Below are 23,096 nucleotides of genomic sequence, written 5' to 3'. Positions count from 1 at the left end.
GGGCTCTGGGCTGATGGCTCAGAGCCTGGAACCTGCTTCCGATTCTGTGTCTCCCTCTCTCTCTGCCCCTCCCCCGTTCATGCTGTGTCTCTCTGTCTCAAAAATAAATAAACGTTAAAAAAAAAATGAAAAAAAAATTATTTTTTTAAAACAACAACAAAGAATTGCGGCACCTGGGTGGCTCAGTCGGTTAAGCATCTGTCTTTGGCTCAGGTCATGATTTCACAGTTCGTGAATTCGAGCCCTGCATCGGGCCCTCCGCTGTCAGCGCAGAGCCTGCTTTGGATCCTCTGTCCCCTTTTATCTCTCCCCATCCCCTGTTCTCTCTCTTAAAAAATAAATAAACATTAAAAAACAGCAAAGAATTTTCAATCTTGATGTACTGGAGGTGATGTTTGTTTTAAAATTCTGTTAGTAAGTGCGTGCCCAAAAAAGTGAAGTGGAAGGATAGCAAAAGGTCAGTGTATTTGATAGTTTGGGTTTTTTCTTCATAAGCTATGTTTTGTTAACTGGTATTTGAAGTCCTTAAGAAGAAGACTGCCCTTCAGTAAGTAGCTCTTTGCGATAATATAAAGGCTCAATAGTGAAGGTGGTGCATTGTTGTGTTTTATCATTTTCTAAAGATCTCCAGCATTCATTTATCCATTATCCTTTGTGTCTTACTTACATTGCTGAAGTTACTCAATTTATTTATGTATTTGTTTGTTTATTTATTTATTTTTAAACGTTTATTTTTGAGAGAGAGAACAGGCGAAGGGCAGAGAGAGATGGAGACAGAGGATCTGAAGCAGTCTCTGTGCTGACAACAGACAGCCCTATGTGAGGCTCAAACCCACAAACCACGAGATCATGACATGAGCCAAAGTCGGACGCTCAACTGACTGAGCCACCCGGGTGCCCCTAAAGTTACTCAGTTTAAGAACATGCAGGTGCTTCTTAACACAAGGGAAAGAGCCCTTCCCACTGGACACGTTTTATGCAGTTCCACAGAGAGCTGGTCTAGGATTTTATTTTGAGAGTAAGTCAGGATAAGTAGCCAAGGTTTCTTGCCCCAGCTCCTGCAAGCTTTCACTGCTAAATGTAGCTGCACCTCAGTCAGGTTGGGTCATTAGAAAACCTAACATAAGGCTTGACCCACTGCCAGTGAAAATTGTAATGTGCCGGTACGCCAGGAAGATCGTATGGGTTTTTAATTGCTATTCCATGGGATATGGTGGAGTGTTGGAGGGTGTAAGAAATCAAAGGGAGAGAAGGAGCCATATGAGGATGTTTTTTTTAAACATCAAAAAAAAACACCAAAAACACCAAAATTTCAATTTGGGAGAGTAAAGGCTGAAGATAAGATTCTTAAGATGGTAGGGGTTGTGGGAGGGGGAGGGGCTAAATGGGTAAGGGGCATTAAGGAATCTACTCCTGAAATCATTGCTTCACTATATACTACTAATTTGGATGTAAATTTTCAAAAATAAAAAATAGAGTTAAATTATCATTAAAAAAAGAAGTTAATGGGTAAACTGTACAAAAAAAAAGAATGTTAAGATAGTGAATTTCATTGGTTAATTTTCAGTGTTAAACCAATCTTGTATATCTGAGGTAACCCCACTTGGCTGTGATACATTACTGTACTTTTTACATACTGCTGGATTTCAGTTGATAGTATTTAAGAATTTTGCATCTATTTTAATGAGGAATAGTGGCGTATAATGTCTTTTTTCAGAATTTGGTATCAGGGTTACACACAACTTCATAAAACAAGTTTGGAGATTTTCCTTCCTTGTTTCTGAGTTTATGTAATATCAGTATTTTTCTTTCTCAAATACTTGTTATAATTCACTAGTGAAAATATTGGGCCTGGAGTTTTCTTTGTAGAAGTTTTTGTTTTTTCTTTTTTGGGATGGGATGTAATTGACATAAAACATACTTTCAGGTATACAACATAATGAGTTGATACTTGTGGGAAGGTTTTTAAAATTTGTTTTTGCTTGTTTAAAAAAAATTTTTTTTCTGTAATTTGTTTTTTCATAACATACATCCAAGTTAGCACATGGTGCAACAATGATTTCAGGGATAAATTCCTTAATGCCCCATTTAGCCCATCGTCCCTCCCACAACCCCTCCAGCAACCCTCTGTTCTCTATGTTTAAGAGTCTCTTATGTTTTGTCCCTTTCCCTGTTTTTATATTATTTTTGTTTCCCTTCCCTTATGTTCGTCTCTTTTGTATCTTAAAGTCCTCATATGAGTGAAGTCATATGTTTGTTTTTCTCTAATTTCTCTTAGCATAATATCCTCTAGTTTCATCCACATAGTTGCAAATGGCAAGATTTCATTCTTTCTGTTTGCCAAGTAATATTCCATTGTGTGTGTCTGTGTGTGTCTGTGTACATACACATCCTTTTTTTTTTTTTCCAATGTTTATTTATATTTGAGAGAGACAGAGACAGAATGCGAGTGGGTTGGGGCAGAGAGGGAGGGAGGTACAGAATCTGAAGCAGGCTCCAGGCTCTGAGCTGTTAGCCCAGAGCCCGACGCGGGGCTCGAACTGACGAGATCATGACCTGAGCCGAGTCAGACACTCAACCGACTGAGCCACCCAGGCGCCCCGACACCATATCTTCTTTATCCATTCATCCATTGATGGACATTTGGGCTCTTTCCATACTTTGGCTATTGTTGATAGTGCTGCTATAAACATTGGGGTGCATGTGTCCCTTCGAAACAGCATACCTGTATCCTTTGGATAGATACCCAGTAGTGCAGTTGCTGGGTCGTAAGGTAGTTCTATTTTTAGTTTTTTGGGGAACCCTCCATTTCAGAATGGCCGCACCAGCTTGCATTCCCACCAACAGTACAAGAAATCCTCTTTCTCCGTATCCTCTGTTGTTGGCCTGAGTTGTTGATGTTAGCCATTCTGACAGGTGAGGTGGTATCTCATTGTGGTTTTGATTTGCGTTTCCTGGATGATGAGTGATGTTGAGCATTTTTTCATGTATTGGTTGGCCATATAGATGTCTTTTTTGGAGAAGTGTCTATTTATGTCTTCTGCCCATTTCTTCACTGGATTATTTGGTTTTGGGGTGTTGAGTTTGATAAGTTCTTTATAAATCTTAAAATACTCTATCTGATAGGTCGTTTGCAAATGTCTTCTCCCATTCTGTCAGTTGCCTTTTAGTTTTGCTTATTGTTTCCTTCGCTCTGCAGAAGCTTTTTATTTTGATGAGGTCCCAGTAGTTCATTTTTGCTTTGGTTTCCCTGGCCTCCAGAGACATATTGAATAAGAAGTTGCTGTGGCTGAGGTCAAAGAGGCTTTTGCCCGCTTTCTCCTCTAGGATTTTGATGACTTTCTGTCTTAACGTTTAGGTCTTTCATCCACTTTGAGTTTATTTTTGTGTATTGTGTAAGAAAGTGGTCCAGGTTCATTTTTCTGCATGTTGTTCAGTTTTCCCAGCACCACTTGCTGAAGAGACTGTCTTTATTCCATTGGATATTCTTTCCTGCTTTGTCAAAGATCAGTTGGCCATACGTTTGTGGGTCCATTTCTGGGTTCTCTGTATTGTTCCATTGATCTGAGTGTTTTTGTGCCATAAAAATAATTTTTTTAATATTTGTTTTTGAGAGAAAGAGCACAAGCAGGGGAGGGGCAGAGAGAGAGAGAGGGAGACACAGAATCCAAAGCAGGCTCCAGGCTGTTACCACAGCCGGATGCGGGGCTCGAATTCACAAACCACGAGATCATGACCTGAGCCGAAGTCAGACACTTAACCAACTGAGCTACCCAGGCACCCCTGTTTTTGCTTGTTTTAAACAAATATAATTCTTTTTTTTTTTTTAATGTTAATTTATTTCTGAGGTAGAGACAGAGCATGAGTGGGAGAGGGGCAGAGAGAGAGGGAGATGCAGAATCTGAAGCAGGCTCCAGGGTCTGAGCTGTCAGAGCCCGATGCGGGGCTCAAACTCACGACCTGTGAGATCATGACCTGAGCCAAAGTCGGTCACTCAACCGACTGAGCCACCCAGGCACCCCAACAAATATAATTCTTTTATTAGATAAAGCACTCAGATTTTGTTTCATCTTGTGTCCTTTGGATGAATCTTATTTTTAAAAAGGGTATATTAATTTTATGTACAGTGTTGAATTTATTGACATTAACTTTATAATATTCCTTTATCATTTTAGTGTTTGTAGGATGTGTAGTGTTTGTTAGCCCCTGTCAAGTGCCTAGTTGATGTTCTGATTGCAGTGAATACAGTGATCTCTGGGTATTAAGGACCTTACAGTAGTGCATTAGGGTCACTTCTGAATATCAGAGATCTTCAGATAATGTGGTAGATGTAAAAGATCTTGATCGAACAAAAGTGTGTCAATCCCAGAGAATCCTGGTAAGGTTTTAACGTTAGAAACAGTTCAGTGCCTAATGTCGTATGTCACACATATACCAAATCTAGCGGGTAAATAAAATAATTCAAGTACAGTATGAAATAAAGTTTACTTAAATCCTTAGATGTCAGGCCGTGCACTGTAGCTGATTACATGTCTATTGAATTGAATCAAACATGGGTTATTAACTATGGAAAATACCCTTTGGCCATTTGAGGTTGATCCCAAGAAGAACCACTTCCCCCTTTGTGCCCCTGCCAGATTATTTGGCTGGATATCACACAGGCCCTGTCCACCTTGCCCATTCTCATTATGTGGAGTTGTTCTTTGCCCTGGGAACCAAGAGCTGTGCCTTGGAGATGCAGACTCCTGGTTTCAATGCTTCAGTGCTTTTCTTTTGTTTTTTCCCTTGAAGATTTTAAGTAATCTCCACACCCATCGTGGGGCTTGAACCCACAACCCTGAGATCAAGGGTTGTGTGCTCCACCCACTGAGCCGGCCAGGCACGTCTTGAGCATTTCTTAACTAGTACTGCTGTTGCCCCTCTCTAGGAACTGGAATGCAAGAATTGGGTAGGCCCAGTGATGTTTGCTTGTAGAGCTTTTATGCCATTTAAATATTAGAACAGCGGCTTACTGAAAAGCCTGGAAGGAAGAAATAATTCAGGGAGATAGAGTGTTAGACCAAAAAGACTGGAGCAGAGAATAAATCCACTGCCAAAATCCAGTTGCAACATTCTTGGTCTCCTGAACCAGACTTTACGTCTTCGTGTGCTAAATAATTGCCTTACTTTATAATTTGTTTCTGTTTTGTTTTGTTAATACTTAATCATACCTGAATTGTCACTGGTGGTTGCATTGTGAAAATGTTGTCAGGCAGCTCTTTTGGGGAGGATGGCAGGTTTGATGAGTCTTATCCTCGGGTCATGGTTAATATTTTAAAGTGTGAGTGGAAGGGAGACCATTTGTCCCCTTCTCTCTCTCTCTCTCTCTTTTTTTTTTTTTTTTTTAAATCTGTCCCTTAAGGGAAGTTTGTGTTCTCCTCCTTTAGCAGATTTCCATGTGTTGTTTCCTGGCCCCTAGTGGCCTGGGGAAGGCTTGGTCCCATCCCCTTGGTTCTCCTGCAGGTGCAGTGCAGAATGTGGTCAGACTTGTCTTGTCAGTCTCTTAGTCACACCGCCACCTTCCAGCAGTCTTTGTCGACCAGTGAAAACAGTCTGGAAGCCCTTTTGAATAGCAGGGGGTCTGGTCTCTACCCCAGGATACACAGCAGCTGTTTTTCCTCTGCACGTGTACATGGCCCTGAGACATGTCTTGAGGCTGTCGGAAAAACACACCCTGGGGTGTCCCAAGTTCTATAAAAACTGATTCGAATTTTTTAGTGTATTAGGTCCGAGTAACACGTTACTTCTGGGCTTAAGGTTTCTCTGTCTCATAGGCACACCTGGAAAAGGTGCAGGCCTACCACAGATTCTTAGGCAGGGAGGTTGCCACTTAAGTACAGGAGCACGTTCTTGTTGGTTCCGTGGCAGACGTGAGGGGTCTGCACGTAGATCCTGAGGAATCCTGCCTCTCCACGGAGGGTGGATCTTGTCCCATTGTCTTTTCAGGGCTATTAGCCTCCCAGATAGGCTTATAAATACGGGTGAAAGTAGCAAAAGTACGTTTCGGCCTTTCTGTTTGGAGACCTCTTGCCCAGTCCCGGGCGAACCCTGAGAAGCTCTGCAGCAGAGATTAGCGATCTCTGAGTCACTGTGCTGTGTGACCGCGGGCCCTCCCTTGCCGTGGGCTTTTTCCTGCAGTGTGGTTTAAGGCTCCTGTAAAACTCCTGCTGGAACGGAGGCTTTCGTGGGAGCAGTGGGAAGGTTTGCTTGTGTTCAGCACCTTGGTGCCGAGGTGTCCTTACTCAGAGGGAACGGGGTGACCCACGGCAGTAAAGAGGCCGAGCATTTTGCATCGTTTTAGTTACTTGAGCCACGCTCTCTCTACAGGAGGGCAGACTGCTCCTAGGTAGCTGGCGAAACAAGGCTTGCTCTTCTCTTAACTTCATATACCTTTTGCCCGAAAAGGTGAAACCCTCCCCCGACACGGTGCTGGACGCACAGGCTCACCCTGCCTGCTAACAGTGTGGCTGGAGGTTCGTGCATGGTCGTGGTCGGTGGCAAGTGTGTCTACAGGTCTTACTCCGGTTGTTAACTGTTACGTGGCCGCCCCAGCCCACAGGGTTCACACTTCAAAACCTTTGGCCAGCAGGTTTGATTCAGTTATTGCAGAGGATCTTGCTAACTTGAGGTGCTGCTTAAGAGTGTTTTATTGGGGTGCCTGGGTGGCTCAGTTGGTTAAGTGTCTGACTTCGGCTCAGGTCACGATCTCACAGTTTGGTTCAAGCCCCGCGTCGGGCTCTGTGCTGACAGCTCAGAGCCTGGAGCCTGCTTTGGATTCTGTGTGTGTCTCTCTCTCAAAAATAAAGATGAAAACAAATAATAAATAAAAACTTAAAAATAAATAAATAATCTCTACACCCAACATGGGGCTCGAACTCACAGCCCCGAGATTGAGAGTCATGTGCTCTACTGACTGAGCCAGCTAGGTGCCCCCTCACAGAAAGTTCTCTTGGACAGTGCTCTTCAGGTTTCAGCAAATTAGTGGTGGCCATGCTTGCCTTTCTAGGTTTATAGAATGTGCCCTTGATTTTTTCCTAAGTTAGTGATCAACAGGAAAGTCAATATAAGTAGAAAAGTATGTTTGATTTATATTGGGTAATTCATAAGGACATTTTTTGTTTTTTTTTTTTTTTTTCCCACGGGAAACCAGGAAAAACATAAGAGTTCTCAAGAGAAGAAAAGGTTTTTCTCTAAGCCCCTACCAGCCTCTTCAAGGAGTGGGCAGTACTGGGTTTTTTCTTTTGGGCTTAAAGGTCAGTTGAATGTCAAGAGATTAGATTGGATGTATCTGTGGAAAGTCAGATATAATAATGGAGTGTTGATGTTTTAAAGTCACAGTGGGTCTGCCTGTAACACAAGTCCATCTCCTTTCTGCCTCTCATCCATTCCTACCTGCTCAATCAGATTCTTTACAATGGTAATGTGGTTTGGCAGGTACTCAGTTCATGAATCACTTTTCCCTTATCCCTGCTGGCTGGCAGAGGGGTAACCACACCCTTGAACTTGTACAGAGACTGTCGTGGAGTGCTTGTCAGCCTCAGCATAGCCACAGGGAATATCAGGGTGCAAGATTTCTGTGGTGAAGGGAGCTTTGTATGATACTTAAGAGAAATCTATTTTTCATTGGGTATTGGTTGGCACTATTACTCACTTGCTTGGACCTAATAGAAATCCAGAATCAGCGAGTCTTGGGGTTACATTTGTAAGGGCAGTTCTGCTGGCGCACAGTAGAGTTTCAGACCATCTGTTCTGGCGTGCTGTGTTTCAGTGTGGGGTGTGCTGTGCTTCAAGGATGTCAGACGCAGGTCCTGAGTAGAGAGGTAGGAGTGTGGGAGGAAAGTGGTAGAAAGTTTTATGATAGGAAAAAAGCATCTATCGTTTGACAGTTTGACAGTTTGACAGTTTCAGATCAGTTATGCAGATTCTTTCTCAGTATGTTCGCTTTATATTTATATGTGAATATATATAAAATTCCATTTCCATACGAATAATGAGAAAGGCTGTAAGAAAAATCTTATATGATGGAGAAGAGTGACAATTGAAATGGTCTGTGATTTAGGGTGTTTTGGATGTGTGTGTTCAATGTGTAATGGGAATCAAGGCACTGTTATGCCCTCCTCCCATTAGAGTACTGTGGCTTACTCAGAAGAAAATCTTTTACTTCATTCCGTCTTCGTGTAGGCTGAAAGTGAAGAAACCAAGGAGCGTCTGTTTGAATCCATGCTCAGTGAGTGTCGGGACGCTCTCCAGGCCGTTCGAGAAGAGCTCAAGCCAGATCAGGTAGGACTATCATCTGGGCCCCAGGCTCTTGCTCGGGGCTGAGGTCCTTCTCAGTCTGTGTGTCTCATTCTCAGTGTGGGAGTGGGGCAGGGGGTCCAGTGGTCTGAGTGCAGGGACTCTTAGCCATGGTATTTTTAGCTATGGTGGTCTGCTGACAAACAGATGCCTGTGAACTCCATCAGATTGAGAGATTTTTCTCTCCATCCTCTTCCTCTTAATGGGTTCATATTAAGCCTTTGGTCTCAAGTTCATAGCTCCAGGTAATTAATTCTCCAGTGCTCCCTTTTTTAATATCACTGTGATTCTTTCGGGCATCTGGGCTGAAAACCTTGGAACCATTTTTATCTCTTCATATCACCAGCAACCCTGCTAACTCTCTTTGTGACTTCTGTCTCCACTTGTCCACCGCCCCCCGCCCCCCAAACCCTGACCCCGTTTCTGATTAGCCTTACGTCTTAGACTGCCACAGAGGTCTGACTGTTCTTTACCATCTTGGTCTGGGTTCAGTTCTCCAGGTCTTTCCTGCTGGTAGCAAAAAGTGGGATCTTTCTTGATCCCATGTCACTGTCTCACTGAAAAACCCAATGATACTCCCAGTTCTAGAGCAGTGGTCTCCAAACTTTTGTAATAGTGCACCCAGTAAATAAAATTGAGCATGTACCTCTGATACGCTTATTTGTAAATATATAATTTGTTATTTAATAGAAATGAGGTAAACATAAGTAGAAGTTCTCATTTTCTTCTTACACCACACTCGTTGGGTTGTGTGCACCCTGCTTGAGAGCTCACTGGTCTAGCAAGTGCAGTTCCAACTCCGTGAGCTGGATTCTGGGCCTTCCCATTTCCAGATTGTACTTTGCTGCTCCCCTCTGGGTCCTGTGCCTCAAGCTGCTGTATTCACCATCTTGTTAGTAGGCCTTTCCCGCCTCCGTGCATTCCTACCCTTTTCTCCTTTCCCTGCTCACACCTGGCTTGTCCCTCCTCTTCCTCTTCACCTGTCCAAACCCCGCCCTGGTGTTCAGCGTCCAGCTCAGAGCTCACCATTTCTGGGAAGCCTGCCTGCACCGTCCTGGCCCATGAAGGTCTCCCCGTGTTCTAAACATCTAGCACTGGTGGCTGTAATTTTTGTTTGGTACTTTGCCAAGAATTACCTTTTAACATCTTACGTATTGTTTTATATTTACTTTGTTAAATACGTTTTTTCAAGATTATAAGCATATTAAAAGCAACTTTATATTTTAGCGTCTGCGTGGTGCTTTGAGTAAAAAACATTAATAAATACTTGTTAGGCTGTGGACCTGTTTCCTTTATCATTAAGCCACCTTTGTATTTTATACTTCTCTTCATCCACTTAATAGGTATATACAGAGCCCCGCCCTCCATCATTCACCTTGAACCCACAGCAGTTGCAGGGACCCCTCACAGCGTGTGGTGAATATGGTGATACCAAGGTGTCTTAATTTCCTGTGGCTGCTGTAACATTACCACAAGCTGAGTGGTTTTGAAAAACACACATCTAATTCTCTCCCACCTTCAGATGGCCTTTAGTGTAAGACTGGTTCGTAGGGCTGCATCCCTTTGGAAGTTCTAGGGGAGGAATCCATTCTCAGCATTCCAGAGAAGGCGTTTTTCAGCTTCTAGAGACCACCTACATTTCTTGCATTGTGGCCCCTTCCTCCATGCTCAAAGCCAGCAGCTTGGCCCCTTCACTCCTCTGACCTCTGCTTCAGTCCCAATACCTTGTCTCTGTCACCGGCCCTCCTGGCTCCCTCTTAGAAGGAGCCTGTAATTACACTGGGCCCACCTGGACAATCCAGGCCGATTAAGACATCCTTAACTTCTTCACATCTCTTACCATGTGAGGTAACACCTTCACAAGTCCTGGAGTTAGGATGTTCACATCTGTAGGAGCCGTTGTTCAGCCAACCACAAAAGGCTGAGCTGACAGCCCAGAGTTTGGATCTCAGAACGCGCATCCGAGGTGCAGACCCTAAAATGGAGCCACGGGCTGTGGACTGGCTGTTGTTCATGCTTTGGGTCTGGACACTGAGAGCGGTGGACAGGAAGCCTGACTGGCCATAACTCTGAATTCTCTTACTTAAGTCCAGTTTTCAGGTGCTGGTGACAACCGAGTGGCCCTGCTGTTCTAGAATATGCCCAGGAGATCTTTGATATTTAAAGATCCCTGATTTACTAGAGCTGTGCCTGTGCTCCACGGCACTTTGGGGACCACACTGTGGAATGAGGGGTCAGAGCCAAGGACAGGGTCGGCTGTTTTACCTTTACCTTTATTGCTTTCCACAGAAACAGAGAGATTACACCCTTGAGGGGGAGTCGGGGAAGGTATCTAATCTTCAGTACCTGCACAGGTAAGGGCTGTCATTTTTTTTACTTTTTCACAATGTAGTAAAATATATCATTGGAATGAAAGAGTATATATAACGTTTATGTGTATTTTAACATTATATAGTAAATAACACTAACAAACGTATGTACGTTTTATCATAAGAGTATATATACCGGGACGCCTGGGTGGTTCAGTTGATTAAGTGTCCAACCCTTGATCTCAGCTCAGGTCTTGATCTCAGGATTCTGAGTTCAAGCCTCGCATTGGGCTCTGCGCTGAGTGTGAAGCCTACTTAGGAAAAAAAGAAAAAGGAAAAGAGTATATATACTGCATTTGTATGTTATTCTGTGACCCGTATAATTTTAAGTGTCGTATGTTAAGAACGAGAATACAGCTAGTAACTCCAAAGCTCCCTGTGGCCCCAGCCTGGTTATTCCTCCCTCTCTTCTACAGGTAACCACTCTCCTCCTCGTGCCAGACTCCTGAAGTTACTCTCCTCCGTGTTCTGAATGTTTTCCATCATCCCTTTTACGTTTAAGTTCAATTTCAACTTAAGTTTAATTCTGTATTGAGTTTATTTTGAGTGCAGCATAAGGATCTGCTTCACCTTTTTTCCGTTAGGATGATAGATTGTTCCATTACAATTTATTGACTATGCCATCCTTCCCCCGCTAACCTACAGTGCCAGCTCGGTCAGGCGTGCATCCCGTTTTCTCCTCACGTGCTCTTTTTTGGACCCTCTTCTGCTCTGCTGATTTATTTTCTGTACTCACACCAGTACTGTGATTTCCTGTGACTTTGTAGTAAGCCTTGGTGTCTGGTGGAGCAGGTCCCCCGCCAGGTTTTTCCTCAGACGTAGCTGGACTCTTTCTGTCCCTTTGCTCTTTCATAATACGTTTTTAAATCACTTTGTCAGGTTAATTTTTTTTTTTAAGGTATGGCTCATTTTCTTTCACAGAAGAAGGATGGAAGGAAGAGTGACCTTTTTGGAACTTCATGGGGAGAAGTAAAGTGACCTGGGAACACTGCACTTCTCAGATTCTCTACCCCACGTGACCTTGAAATCTTAATTACTTAGTTGTTGCTCGTAACTTTTTTAGTGAACTTGGCTCTATTTTCAGCCATTCCCCTAACCCCTCCCTTTTTTTTTTTGAAAACAAAACTGTGCAAACACCCTCTGTCTACATTAGAGAATTCAATATTATGTGAATGTCAAATTGAGTGCCAGATGACTCGGAGGGGTATCGAACAAGAACGTCTCTTTGATGTCCTGTATCGCAGCAGTTCTGTGAGAAAGCCAAGGCCCAGGAGGTTAGGGAGCGTGTTTGTAGTTAACAGCCACAGAGAGTCGGGAGTCAGGAGTTGATCCAACTTCCTATCCTTGAAAAGACCCTGAGCTTCAACAGGACTCAGAAAACCTTCAAATTGTGATGCCTCCATGCCTTTGAATCCATTCTCCCACTTGCACATCTAGCTGGTACCAGGACCGTGGATGGGGTGCCTATGGGACTAAGTTAAGTGTCCAGCTTCGGCTCAGGTCATGATCTTGCGGATCGTGGGTTTGAGCCCGTGTCAGGCTCTGTGCTCACAGCTCAAAACCTGGAGCCTGCTTCGGATTCTCTCTCTCTCTCTCTCTCTCTCTCTCTCTCTCTCTCTCTCTCTCTGTCTGCCCTTCCCCACTTGCACTCTATCTCTCTCTCTCAAAAATAAGCAAACATTTATTTATTTATTTATTTATTTTCTCAACGTTTATTTTTATTTTGGGGACAGAGAGAGACAGAGCATGAACGGGGGAGGGGCAGAGAGAGAGGGAGACACAGAATCGGAAACAGGCTCCAGGCTCTGAGCCATCAGCCCAGAGCCTGACGCGGGGCTCGAACTCATGGACCGCGAGATCGTGACCTGGCTGAAGTTGGATGCTTAACCGACTGCGCCACCCAGGCGCCCCGAACATTTAAAAAAGAATTTTTTTTTTTTAACTAGCTGGTACCAGGACTCTGGATTTAAATTAGGCTCTAGAGGGGCGCCTGGGTGGCGCAGTCGGTTAAGCGTCCGACTTCAGCTAGGTCACGATCTCGCGGTCCGTGAGTTCGAGCCCCGCGTCGGGCTCTGGGCTGATGGCTCAGAGCCTGGAGCCTGTTTCTGATTCTGTGTCTCCCTCTCTCTCTGCCCCTCCCCCGTTCATGCTCTGTCTCTCTCTGTCCCCAAAATAAATAAACGTTGAAAAAAAAAATTAAAAAAAAAATAAAATAAAATAAAAAATAAATAAATTAGGCTCTAGAAGCCATCTTTGGGGTAAATTGACAGCACGAATCAATTAGCTGTTGTATTCTCATAAAACTTTGTAAAGATGTATCTAAATTCCTTTACCACTCTGAATAATACTTTGTTTTGAGAATCTCATTTTTCTGAAAAGCTTTAGGAAAATCCATCTCATGATCTTTCCCATTTCTCAGAAGCAGCCACTTGTCCTTTTTTTTTTTTTTTTTTAATTTACATCCAAGTTAGTTAGCATATAGTGCAACAGTGATTTCAGGAATGAATTCCTTAATGCCCCATTTAGCCCATCCCCCCTCCCACAACCCCTCCAGCAGCCCTGTTCTCTATATTTAAGAGTCTTTTATGTTTTGTCCCCCTCCTTGTTTTTATATTATTTTTGCTTCCCTTCCCTTATGTTCATCTGTTTTGTATCTTAAAGTCCTCATATGAGTGAAGTCGTATGATATTTCTCTTTTTCTAATTTCATTTAACATAATACCCTCAAGTTCCATCCACGTAGTTCCAAATGGCAAGATTTCATTCTTTTTGATTGCCGAGTAATACTCCATTGTACATGTATGCCCCGTCTTCTTTATCCGGTCATCCATCGTTGTACATTTGAGCTCTTTCCATACTTTGGCTATTGTCAATAGCACTGCTAGAAACATTGGGGTGCATGCGCCCTTTTGAAACATCATCACACCTGTATCCCGTGGATAAATACATAGTACAGCAGTTGCTGGGTCATAGGGTAGTTCTATTTTTAATTTTTTGGAGAACCTCCATATTGTTTTCCAGAGTGGCTGCCCCAGTTTGCATTCCCGCCAGTAGTGCAAGAAAGATCTTCTTCACATCCTTGTCAACATCTGTTGTTGCCTGAGTTGTTAATGCTAGCCATTCTGACAGGTATGAGTGGGGTGGTATCCATTGTGGGGTTTTTTTTTTGTTTTTTTTTTTTAACATTTATTTTTGAGACAGAGACAGAGCATGAATGGGGGAGGGTCAGAGAGAGAGGGAGACACAGAATCCGAAACAGGGTCCAGGCTCTAAGCGGTCAGCACAGAGCCTGACATGGGGCTCAAACTCACGGACCGCGAGATCACGACCTGAGCTGGAGTCGGACACTTAACTGACTGAGCCACCCAGGCGCCCCTCCATTGTGGTTTTGATTTGTATTTCCCAGATGATGTGTGATGTGGAGCATTTTTTCATGTGTCGGCCATCTGGATGTCGTCTTTGGAGAAGTGTCTATTCATGTCTTTTGCCCGTTTCTTCACTGGATTACTTGGTTTTTGGGTGTTAAGTTTGATAAGTTCTTTATAGATCTTGGATACTAACCCTTTATCTGATATGTCGTTTGCAGATATCTTCTCCCATTCCGCTGCTTGCCTTTTAGTTTTGCTGATTGTTTCCTTCGCTGTGCAGAAGCTTTTTATTTTGATGGAGAACTCAATAGTTCATTTTTGCTTTTGTTTCCCTTGCCTCTGGAGCATGTTGAGTAAGAAGTTGCTGCAGCTGAGGTCAAAGAGATTTTTGCCTGCTTTCTCCTCTAGGATTTTGATGGCTTCCTATCTTGGTTTAGGTCTTTTATCCATTTTGAATTTATTTTTGTGTGTGGTGTAAGAAAGTGGTCCAGGTTCATTCTTCTGCATGTCGCTGTCCAGTTTTCCCAGCACCATTTGCTGAAGAGACTGTCTTTATTCCATTGGATATTCTTTCCTGCTTTTTCATAGATTTCTTGGCCATATGTTTGCAGGTCCATTTCTGAGTTTTCTGTTCTGTTCCATCGTTCTGAGTGTCTGTTTTTGTGCCAGTACCATACTGTCTTGATGATTACAGCTTTGTAATATGTCTTAAAGTCTAAGATTGTGATGCCTCCAGCTTTGGTTTTCTTTTTCAAGATTGATTTGGCTGTTGAGGGTCTTTTTTGGTTCCATTAGAATTTTAGGATTGATTGTTCTAGCTCTGTGAAGAATGCTCGTGTTATTTTGATAGGGATTGCCCCTTATCATTCTTTAAACAAAGTCTCTTGGTATTTACCTCTACATCTCTAAATGACATGAGTGTGTTGGATTTAGGTATTTCCTACCCCTTCCCATGATGGCCCACGCTCTTCCTTTGGTCCCTCCCAGCTGGCTTCCTTACAAGCTTCCTCATTTCTCATACCATTTTAATTTCTAAGAGCTTGTGTGTATTGCTTGAATATTGATTTTTATAAATAGTGTCTCTTTCTCTTTTTTTATTTTTTTTTTTTAATTTTTTTTTTCAACGTTTTTTTATTTTATTTTTTGGGACAGAGAAAGACAGAGCATGAACGGGGGAGGGGCAGAGAGAGAGGGAGACACAGAATCAGAAACTGGCTCCAGGCTCTGAGCCATCAGCCCAGAGCCTGATGCGGGGCTCGAACTCACGGACCGTGAGATCGTGACCTGGCTGAAGTCGGAGGCTTAACCGACTGCGCCACCCAGGCGCCCCTCTTTCTCTTTTTTTAATGTTTATTTATTTATTTATTTAGAGAGAGACAGTACAAGTGGGAGAGGGGCAGAGAGAGAGAGAATCCCAAGCAGCCTCTGTGCTGTCAGCACAGAGCCCAATGGGGGCTTGATCCCACAAACCATGAGATCATGACCTGAGCCGGAATCAAGTTGGATGCTTAACCAACTGAGCCACCCAGGTGTCCCATAAGCTTAGTGTCTCTTTCTAAGCTTATGACCAGAAAGTTTTCCCTCCCTCTTCTTCCTGCCAAGTCTGATTCTTCCAAGTTGCTGTTTTTCCCCCTTGGTTTTGGCCTCTTCTGGCTTATTAGATGTTTTCTTTATGCGGTGTTCAACATCTGTTAAAAAATGTACCTTGTCTGGTGGGAACTCCACTTGTGCGTGGGGCTCATCAGCTTGGGCTTCGCTACAGACGTTCTGGTTCTGCCTTTTCATCCGGGACCCTGACTCCAAAATCTCGGAGGGTGTTTTCTTGGGTGGGTCAGATCCCCAGAATGTACCAGCAACTCTTATCCTACAAGCCGAGTAGGGGACGGCTAGGGGGCAGCACCTAGGACCTGACAGTCTCGTAATCCCCAGCGTTCTTTGTGGAATCCTGACCTCAGCTATGCCTGTGTGCCTGTCCCCAGGCTGTGTCCTCTCCCAGGGATGCCTCCAGTCTTCTGCCAGAGTAAGACAGAGATCTAGAGGCCCAAATACTTTCCCCCTCTAAATACATTTTAAACCGTCTTCGATTGTTACCACATTTATATCCCCAAGTATTAAAAGAGATTTTCCAGGCGGTCCAGTTACAATAAGCAGGCATAGTCTCCAGTGTGTACGTGTGTTCAGTACACATAACCGTCCAGAGAAGTTGTCCCTTAGTATTTTCTGAGAAGAGAAGGTCGTCGGATGAGTAGGAGCAGCTGTCGTGCAAGCTCAGTGTCCTCGTAGTGTGGGCCAGCACGCCATTAATCCTTGCTCCAGGGACAAGCTTGCCGTCCATGGATCATCTCAAGGACTAACAGTGACTCCTGAAGTTAGTAGCTTTGTGGCTCTTTAAGAAAGAAACAAGGGATATAATTCAAGCTAAAATCAGATTTCATCGTAAGGTCTCATACTGGCTCGCCGCAGATTTGCCACTGAATAGCAGCCAGAATCGTGGGCCCCTTGAGCTTGAGGCCCAGGCCAAATGGCCCTACTGTGTGACACGCCCTCGCCCCACGCCCTTCCCCTAGGTCAGTCCCAACTTGTGGTCCAGTGCTCTTCTCAGAACGCCAGCTTCTCTGAGCATAACCTGAGCTGACGTGTGGTACATTCCAGCTACCTGACTTACATCAAGCTGTCAACGGCCATCAAGCGGAACGAGAACATGGCTAAAGGTCTTCAGAAGGCACTGCTGCAGCAGCAGCCGGAAGACGACAGCAAGCGCTCCCCGCGGCCCCAGGATCTGATCCGCCTCTATGACATCATCCTGCAGGTGACCCACGAACACTAGGGAAGCCAGGGCCCGTCCTTTGCATGTTGGACACAGAACGACTCGGCTTTGCACAGTGAAGGGGGTGTGACAGGCAGCAGCTGTTAGTGTCTCGGGAAAAAGGGTCTCGTTCTACCAGCTCAGCAGTCTGGGCCTCGACACGCCACGTGCTGATGTGTGGAGGCCAGTGACCCCTTAGGTGTTATCTGTGCGAGATCCTCCCCCACAGGCCGTGGGACCCCCTGAGGCCACGCCGGCTTGGCCCCCTGGGAGTTGGCCGGTGAGTAAGATCAAGAGACACATGCACACAAACCAGGCCTCTGTGGGAGATGTCAAACAGAGGGCTGCTCTGAAATGAAGGAGGCAAGAGGCCTCCTCTAGCTGACTTGGTCCGGGAGGCCTCAGAAGGAGGGGAGATGTGAGCAGGGGCGTAAAGGACAAGCGGGCTTTCGGTAGCAGAGAGGGGACGGCGGTGACACCAGGCGTGGCTGCTGCCAAGCTTCCCCTCGCAGGCCTTCCCGTCATTCCTGGCCCGGGCTCTCCTTGCCCACGTGTGGTTTTTTTTGTTTTTTTTTTTTTGTTTTTTTTTTTTTAATTTTTTTTTTCAACGTTTATTTATTTTTGGGACAGAGACAGAGCATGAACGGGGGAGGGGCAGAGAGAGAGAGGGAGACACAGAATCAGAAACAGGCTCCAGGCTCTGAGCCATCAGCCATCAGCCCAGAGCCTGACGCGGGGCTCGAACTCCCGGACCGCGAGATCGTGACCTGGTTGAAGTCGGACGCTTAACCGACTGCGCCACCCAGGCGCCCCCCCACGTGTGTTTTTTACAGGGTTTCCTGTCAAAAACCCAGTCAGAGGCCTGCTCTTCATGAGTTCTCTTGTTGCCTCTCTTGTGCAGAATCTGGTGGAATTGCTTCAGCTTCCTGGCTTAGAGGAGGACAGAGCCTTCCAGAAGGAGATAGGCCTGAGGACGCTGGTGTTCAAGGCTTACAGGTAAGGTCCCATGAGGTGGATGGGGCTCCCCTGTGCCGCGTGCTGTCTCTGGAAGCCTTGGGAGCGTGGACCAGAATCGAGAAGATCGGGTTGTTGGCTGTAGGCCTACCTGGCCCGCGGTCAGAACAGTTAGCCCAGCGTGCTCAGGGGACGTCTTTGCTGAAGGTGGTGGCTGGGAGTTTCCAGGGTACCTCGTTTGCTCTTTGGATGGGGTGAGGGGGATGGGGGAGCCCCTGCTAAAGGTCTTCTCCCTCCTCTCCCCTCCTTCCTCCCAGTGGAAAAGGGACAAGTGTAGGAAGGGTTTAGTTAACAGAACCAGAGCGGAACCTGAATTGGATTGGGAGAAAGCTAAGCCTCTGTTTTGTTTTGTTTTTGTTTTGTTTTTGTTTTTTTTTTTTTTTCCAACGTTTTTATTTATTTATGGGACAGACAGAGACAGAGCATGAACGGGGGAGGGGCAGAGAGAGAGGGAGACACAGAATCGGAAACAGGCTCCAGGCTCCGAGCCATCAGCCCAGAGCCTGACGCGGGGCTCGAACTCACGGACCGTGAGATCGTGACCTGGCTAAAGTCGGACGCTCAACCGACTGCGCCACCCAGGCGCCCCTGTTTTGTTTTGTTTTTTAAGTGAATCATGTTATTTATGATTTGGAGGTGGGCAGTGTGGAGCAAGATGGGCATGGACAGGATGGCAGAATAGCGTCGGTTGTGAAATTGTGCCCCCGCCTTCTGGCTCTCATGCCCTAGCGCTAACTCTCTAGCGTGCCTCGTCGTCGCACTTGTCACCCCTCCTCCTGGTCCACGTGGACCCTTCTGTTAGGGACCGGCAGCCCCAGGCCCTGTTGACCCCAGTGGAGTAGTTTCCATTCGGAAAAGGATTCTCGGGTTTGGTTTTGAAAAAGATGAGCAGGGATGAACGAGCTGGCCCGGACGTGTGCGTGGTGGGTGGATTTCATATTTGAGCCAGGCAGCGTTCCTCCTTCGTGCCTGTCCCCGCTTCTGCCACATGCCTTTGGGAGCGGCAGAGTCAGACAGTAGATGAAAGACAGTGGGTCTTTCACAGAGTGGGACCTGCACTGTCACCGGCGGTGGCAGGGAAGAGGCTAGGTTAGCCTGGCGAGCCCGGATGGAGGATGTCGGGGTCACCATGCAGTGATGAGGAGTCGGGATCTTGTGTGCAGTGATCCTGAGGTTAAGAAACCTGTTTGCAGGGGTGCCTGGATGGCTTAGTCGGTTACGCAACCGACTTCAGTTCAAGTCATGATCTCAAGGTTTGTGAGTCGAGCCCCACGTCGGGCTCTGTGCTCACAGCCCGGAGCCTGGAGCTGCTTCAGATTCTGTGTCTCCCTCTCTCTCTGTTTCTCCCCCACTCGTTTTCTCTCTCTCTCTCTGTGTCTCTCTCTCTCTCTCTCTCTGTGTGTCTCTCTCTCTCTCTCTCTCTTTTTCTGTCTCAAAAATAAATAAAGATTTAAAAAATTTAAAAAACAAACCTGTTTCCAAATGTAAAATTTAGCCTTAACTTGAAGGAAAGCCTTCATCTCAGGTAACTGTTGCTCTAGAATACTCTGGCTCTTTCCCGTTCCCCTCAGGTGTTTTTTCATCGCTCAGTCCTATGTGTTGGTGAAGAAGTGGAGCGAAGCCCTTGTCCTGTATGACAGAGTCCTGAAATACGCAAATGAAGTAAATTCTGACGCCGGAGCCTTCAAGAACAGCCTAAAGGTGAGTCGTTGGTCCTTGTTTCCAGGCCCAGAGAAGTTGTGCTGTGAGGCTCCGTGGGGGCTGAGGCCCCTCCTCAGGTTGGTCCTGCCTGGTCCACCGTGGGATGTAGTGTGCCCCCGAGGGCCCGGGAGCCACAGGCTGTAACTCCTGGCGGCGTTCCAGGCCTCACATGGACTCACGTGCTAACAAGGAAAGCCATTCCCTGGTTAAAGTAAAGCTGAAGTACAGTTCTCAGACTCAGCTACATGTTACAGTCACCTGGGAAGATTGTTAAAAGGTGGCTGAGTCCCACCCCAAGAGATGCTGGTTCTAATCAGTGTGGTATTTAGGGTGGGCACCGGGATTTTTTAAAGCCCCTCAGTGATCGTGATACACAGCCAAGTTGAGAACCACCGACGAAGCCTTTCCACACAAAGTGTGCCTGTGCCAGCAGCAGCATTTGGGAACTTACTAGAAATGCAGACTCTCAGGCCCCACTCCAAGCCTGCTTGGTTTAAATCTGCATTTTAGCGAGTCCCCGGGCAATCTGGGTGTACCTCCTCGAAGCTTGCCTGCCTGTGGAAAGTACCTGGTGGTTTGGTTCGTATTACTGCTTGTTGAATGACAGCTAGCTTCTTAAGCTGTGGACTGCTGGGATGAAGTGGAGATCATAGCATAGGCCGGGCCAAGGAATCCAGACACATTTTACTGGTGGAGCCTACTTGGAAAGGCAAGCCGGGACTACCCATGGCGGGACCCACTGCTCCCCAGGTGCCCGCCCCTTCCCTCAGAACAGTGCTGGGTTCCAGGGTAACGTGCACACCTGGCTTCTGCCTTCAGAGAGCTTGTGGTTTTGTCTCAGTCACAGACTGGCGAGCAGGAAGGAGCAGGTCCTCCGGTGAAGGTGGAGAGAGAGGAAGGAGGCGGGGGGGGAGGGGGGGGCGTGTGACCAGCACGGTGGCACTGTAACCGTGGGATGTCCTTGGGATGTGGAAGCAGACTCTGTGGACAGTTATCCCAGGAGGAAGAGGCATTTACAAATGCCCGTCTGACCTAAGTCTGGGAATGGAAGCGGGAGGATTCAGATCATTCCGAATTTTGCCGGGCGTGAGACTGCAGCCCGCTCTGTGGCCCCCCTATGCTTCAGTCTCCTCCTCCGCAAAGGGGAGTGCAGGTTATGTCAGGATTATTGCAAAGATGGAATTAGCAGTTATGTGAACTGCTCAGCACAGCCTGGCCCATCGTGCATTTAGCGTCTGATCTGCTTATTTATTGTTATCATCACAACTCTCTCCGGGCAATGTTACTTAAGCCACGGCATAGCTTTTCCTGTTTGAAACAAGCTAGTTTTTGTTTCGTTTTTTAAGTGGGGCTTGAACTCACGACCCTGAGACTGAGTTGCCCGTTCCACAGACTGAGCCAGGCATGCACCCCAAGCTAATGTTTTGTTTTCTAATAGGGCAGACCATTTATAAAGTCTCAAGCCTACGAAAATACCAGTGGGATCACTTAGCGCAGTCAGGTTAGTTTGGTGCCCGTCTCTGACCTGGCCCTGGCTCGTGAGAACCTGTTTTCTGACTCGTTAACAGGACCTGCCTGACGTTCAAGAGCTCATCACACAAGTGAGGTCAGAGAAGTGTTCTCTGCAGGCGGCAGCGATCCTGGGTGAGCCACTTGCCTGTGCTTTGCTGACTGTGTTCCCGAATTTCCTTCGCTGCCATCCCTCCTCTCTGCCACCCCGTGCACTACTGTTTCGGTTAATCTGTAAGATTTTTCTTTTTCTCTGCTGTTACATCTGCCACATGAAGGCATCAAACTGTGTAGAAGAATTTAGAGAAACTGTTAGGCCGTCTCTTCTCCCTAGTAATTTTCGTACGGCTGTGGGAGCTCCACCGGGCTGACGTTACTTCTGGGTTTATCATGTGCTCGTCTGCAGTGCTTAGCAGAGTTTGGCCCAGGAAGGAGAGGGCTAACTTCCCCACATGTTGGCTCTTGGGATTTAGAGCCCATACGTGTGACAGGTGTCATATGTGACTGTGGTGTGTTAAGTGTCTCTTCTTACGGAGTCTCTATGCAACTTTCAGATGCAAGTGACTCCCACCAAACGGAGACTTCCTCCCAAGTAAAGGATAACAAGGTACGTCTGGGGCTTTTGAGGAATGAAGAGTAGGATTCATAACTCACTAGGAATGTGTGCTCGGTTACAGAGCAGAGGACCCTTAACTTCTAAGTAAACACCATACTTGTCTCCCTTCTTTTACTCAGAGACCTCAGAGCTGCTTGGGTAAGGTTAGCGCCAGCTAGGTGGGCCCAGACAAGGAGCGTGTAGTGTGGTGTAGGAACGTGTACTGTGCAGAGCAGCTCCACTGGCTGGGAGCTCTGCCTGGGACGTCCGGTAGGCCTGTGCCCCGGTCCTGGCCCACCCCTCGCTCACCCTCCCTAGGCTTCAGTGACTCTCCGCTTTGAAATGGGACCATGACGGCACCCTCATAGGAGATTTGTGGGGATCAAGTGAGGGAGCCCCTGTAGGCTCTGAACTGGATGCTCAGCACGTAGTGAATGACGCTCCCCTGGTGGCCTGTGGTTAACGCCTGGGTTCCTCCCTCTGATTTGCCTTCCAGCCTCTGGTCGAACGGTTTGAGACTTTCTGCTTGGACCCTTCCCTTGTGACCAAGCAAGCCAACCTCGTGCACTTCCCGCCAGGATTCCAACCCATCCCTTGCAAGCCTTTGTTCTTTGACCTGGCCCTCAACCATGTGGCTTTCCCACCCCTCGAGGACAAGTTGGAGCAGAAGACCAAGAGTGGCCTCACTGGATACATCAAGGGCATCTTTGGATTCAGGAGCTAACTAGGCTCTTCTTGGGGGCAGGGGGAGAATCTCACTCTTCATCTGTATTGTGAGAAGACCCCAGCGAGGTCCATGATATTAAATCCAGGTCTGCATCGGCCCAGGGCCGGAGTGTAACATCCTCAGCGCTGCGTCCCTATGTCTCGTGTGTTCGTGCACTTACATTCTTAACCGGTGTGCTAGAAGGGGACCCTGCTGTCTTCCGGTGGACGTGTGCGGGATCCCTCTGTCCGCACCTCCTGGAGGAAGGGCCGTTGCCATCTGGCCACGTGTCAGCCGCGTTCGGGTGGGTCCATGCCAGGCATGGATGGGAGCTCGGAACTTTCTGTCATGTTTCTTCAGTACCATGGATTTGAAATGGACTCCTCCTCGCTTTGAGCATCCAGAGTCCGTGAGGGGTCTGTGACCAGGAAACACTGGCAGCGTCACCCCAAAATTACGGTCAGCCTTATTCCCTGTCACCTCCTAGTGGAAGTTAAGTTTCAGAACAAGCAAAGAGCTCTATTTTTAGAAGAAATGTGTTACACTCAGAAATGATGAAAACAAATCTTATATTAAAAGGCAAAGATGCTGGAGACTGTGCCCATTTTTTACGTGTCCTCACCCATCCCGTCCTGTCAGGCGTACCCCGACTTGTGGCAACTCGGCCATGTCCGAGGCCAGATAGGGCAGTGTTC

The 23,096-nt window shown here is 46.4% G+C and overlaps 1 protein-coding gene across 1 annotated transcript in view; it reads left to right on the top strand.

The window, feature by feature from the left end:
- The window catches only part of SRP68 (signal recognition particle 68), a 38,449-nt gene extending 15,455 nt beyond the window's left edge, over positions 1-22,994 (top strand). The window contains exons 9-16 of the mRNA XM_025927610.2: positions 8,221-8,319; positions 10,624-10,688; positions 16,723-16,879; positions 17,778-17,872; positions 19,462-19,591; positions 21,160-21,235; positions 21,655-21,707; positions 22,192-22,994. Coding sequence (XP_025783395.1) covers positions 8,221-8,319; positions 10,624-10,688; positions 16,723-16,879; positions 17,778-17,872; positions 19,462-19,591; positions 21,160-21,235; positions 21,655-21,707; positions 22,192-22,419 — 903 coding nt within the window. The 3' untranslated portion in view covers positions 22,420-22,994. The remainder of the gene's footprint in view (positions 1-8,220; positions 8,320-10,623; positions 10,689-16,722; positions 16,880-17,777; positions 17,873-19,461; positions 19,592-21,159; positions 21,236-21,654; positions 21,708-22,191) is intronic.
- The last annotated feature ends 102 nt before the right edge of the window (positions 22,995-23,096 follow it).

This window comes from Puma concolor, chromosome E1, assembly GCF_028749965.1.
Source record: "Puma concolor isolate L17-30 chromosome E1, mPumCon1.1.hap2, whole genome shotgun sequence".
Classification (NCBI taxonomy): Eukaryota; Metazoa; Chordata; class Mammalia; order Carnivora; family Felidae; genus Puma; species Puma concolor.
This window is presented reverse-complemented; position numbering and strand designations above follow the sequence as displayed.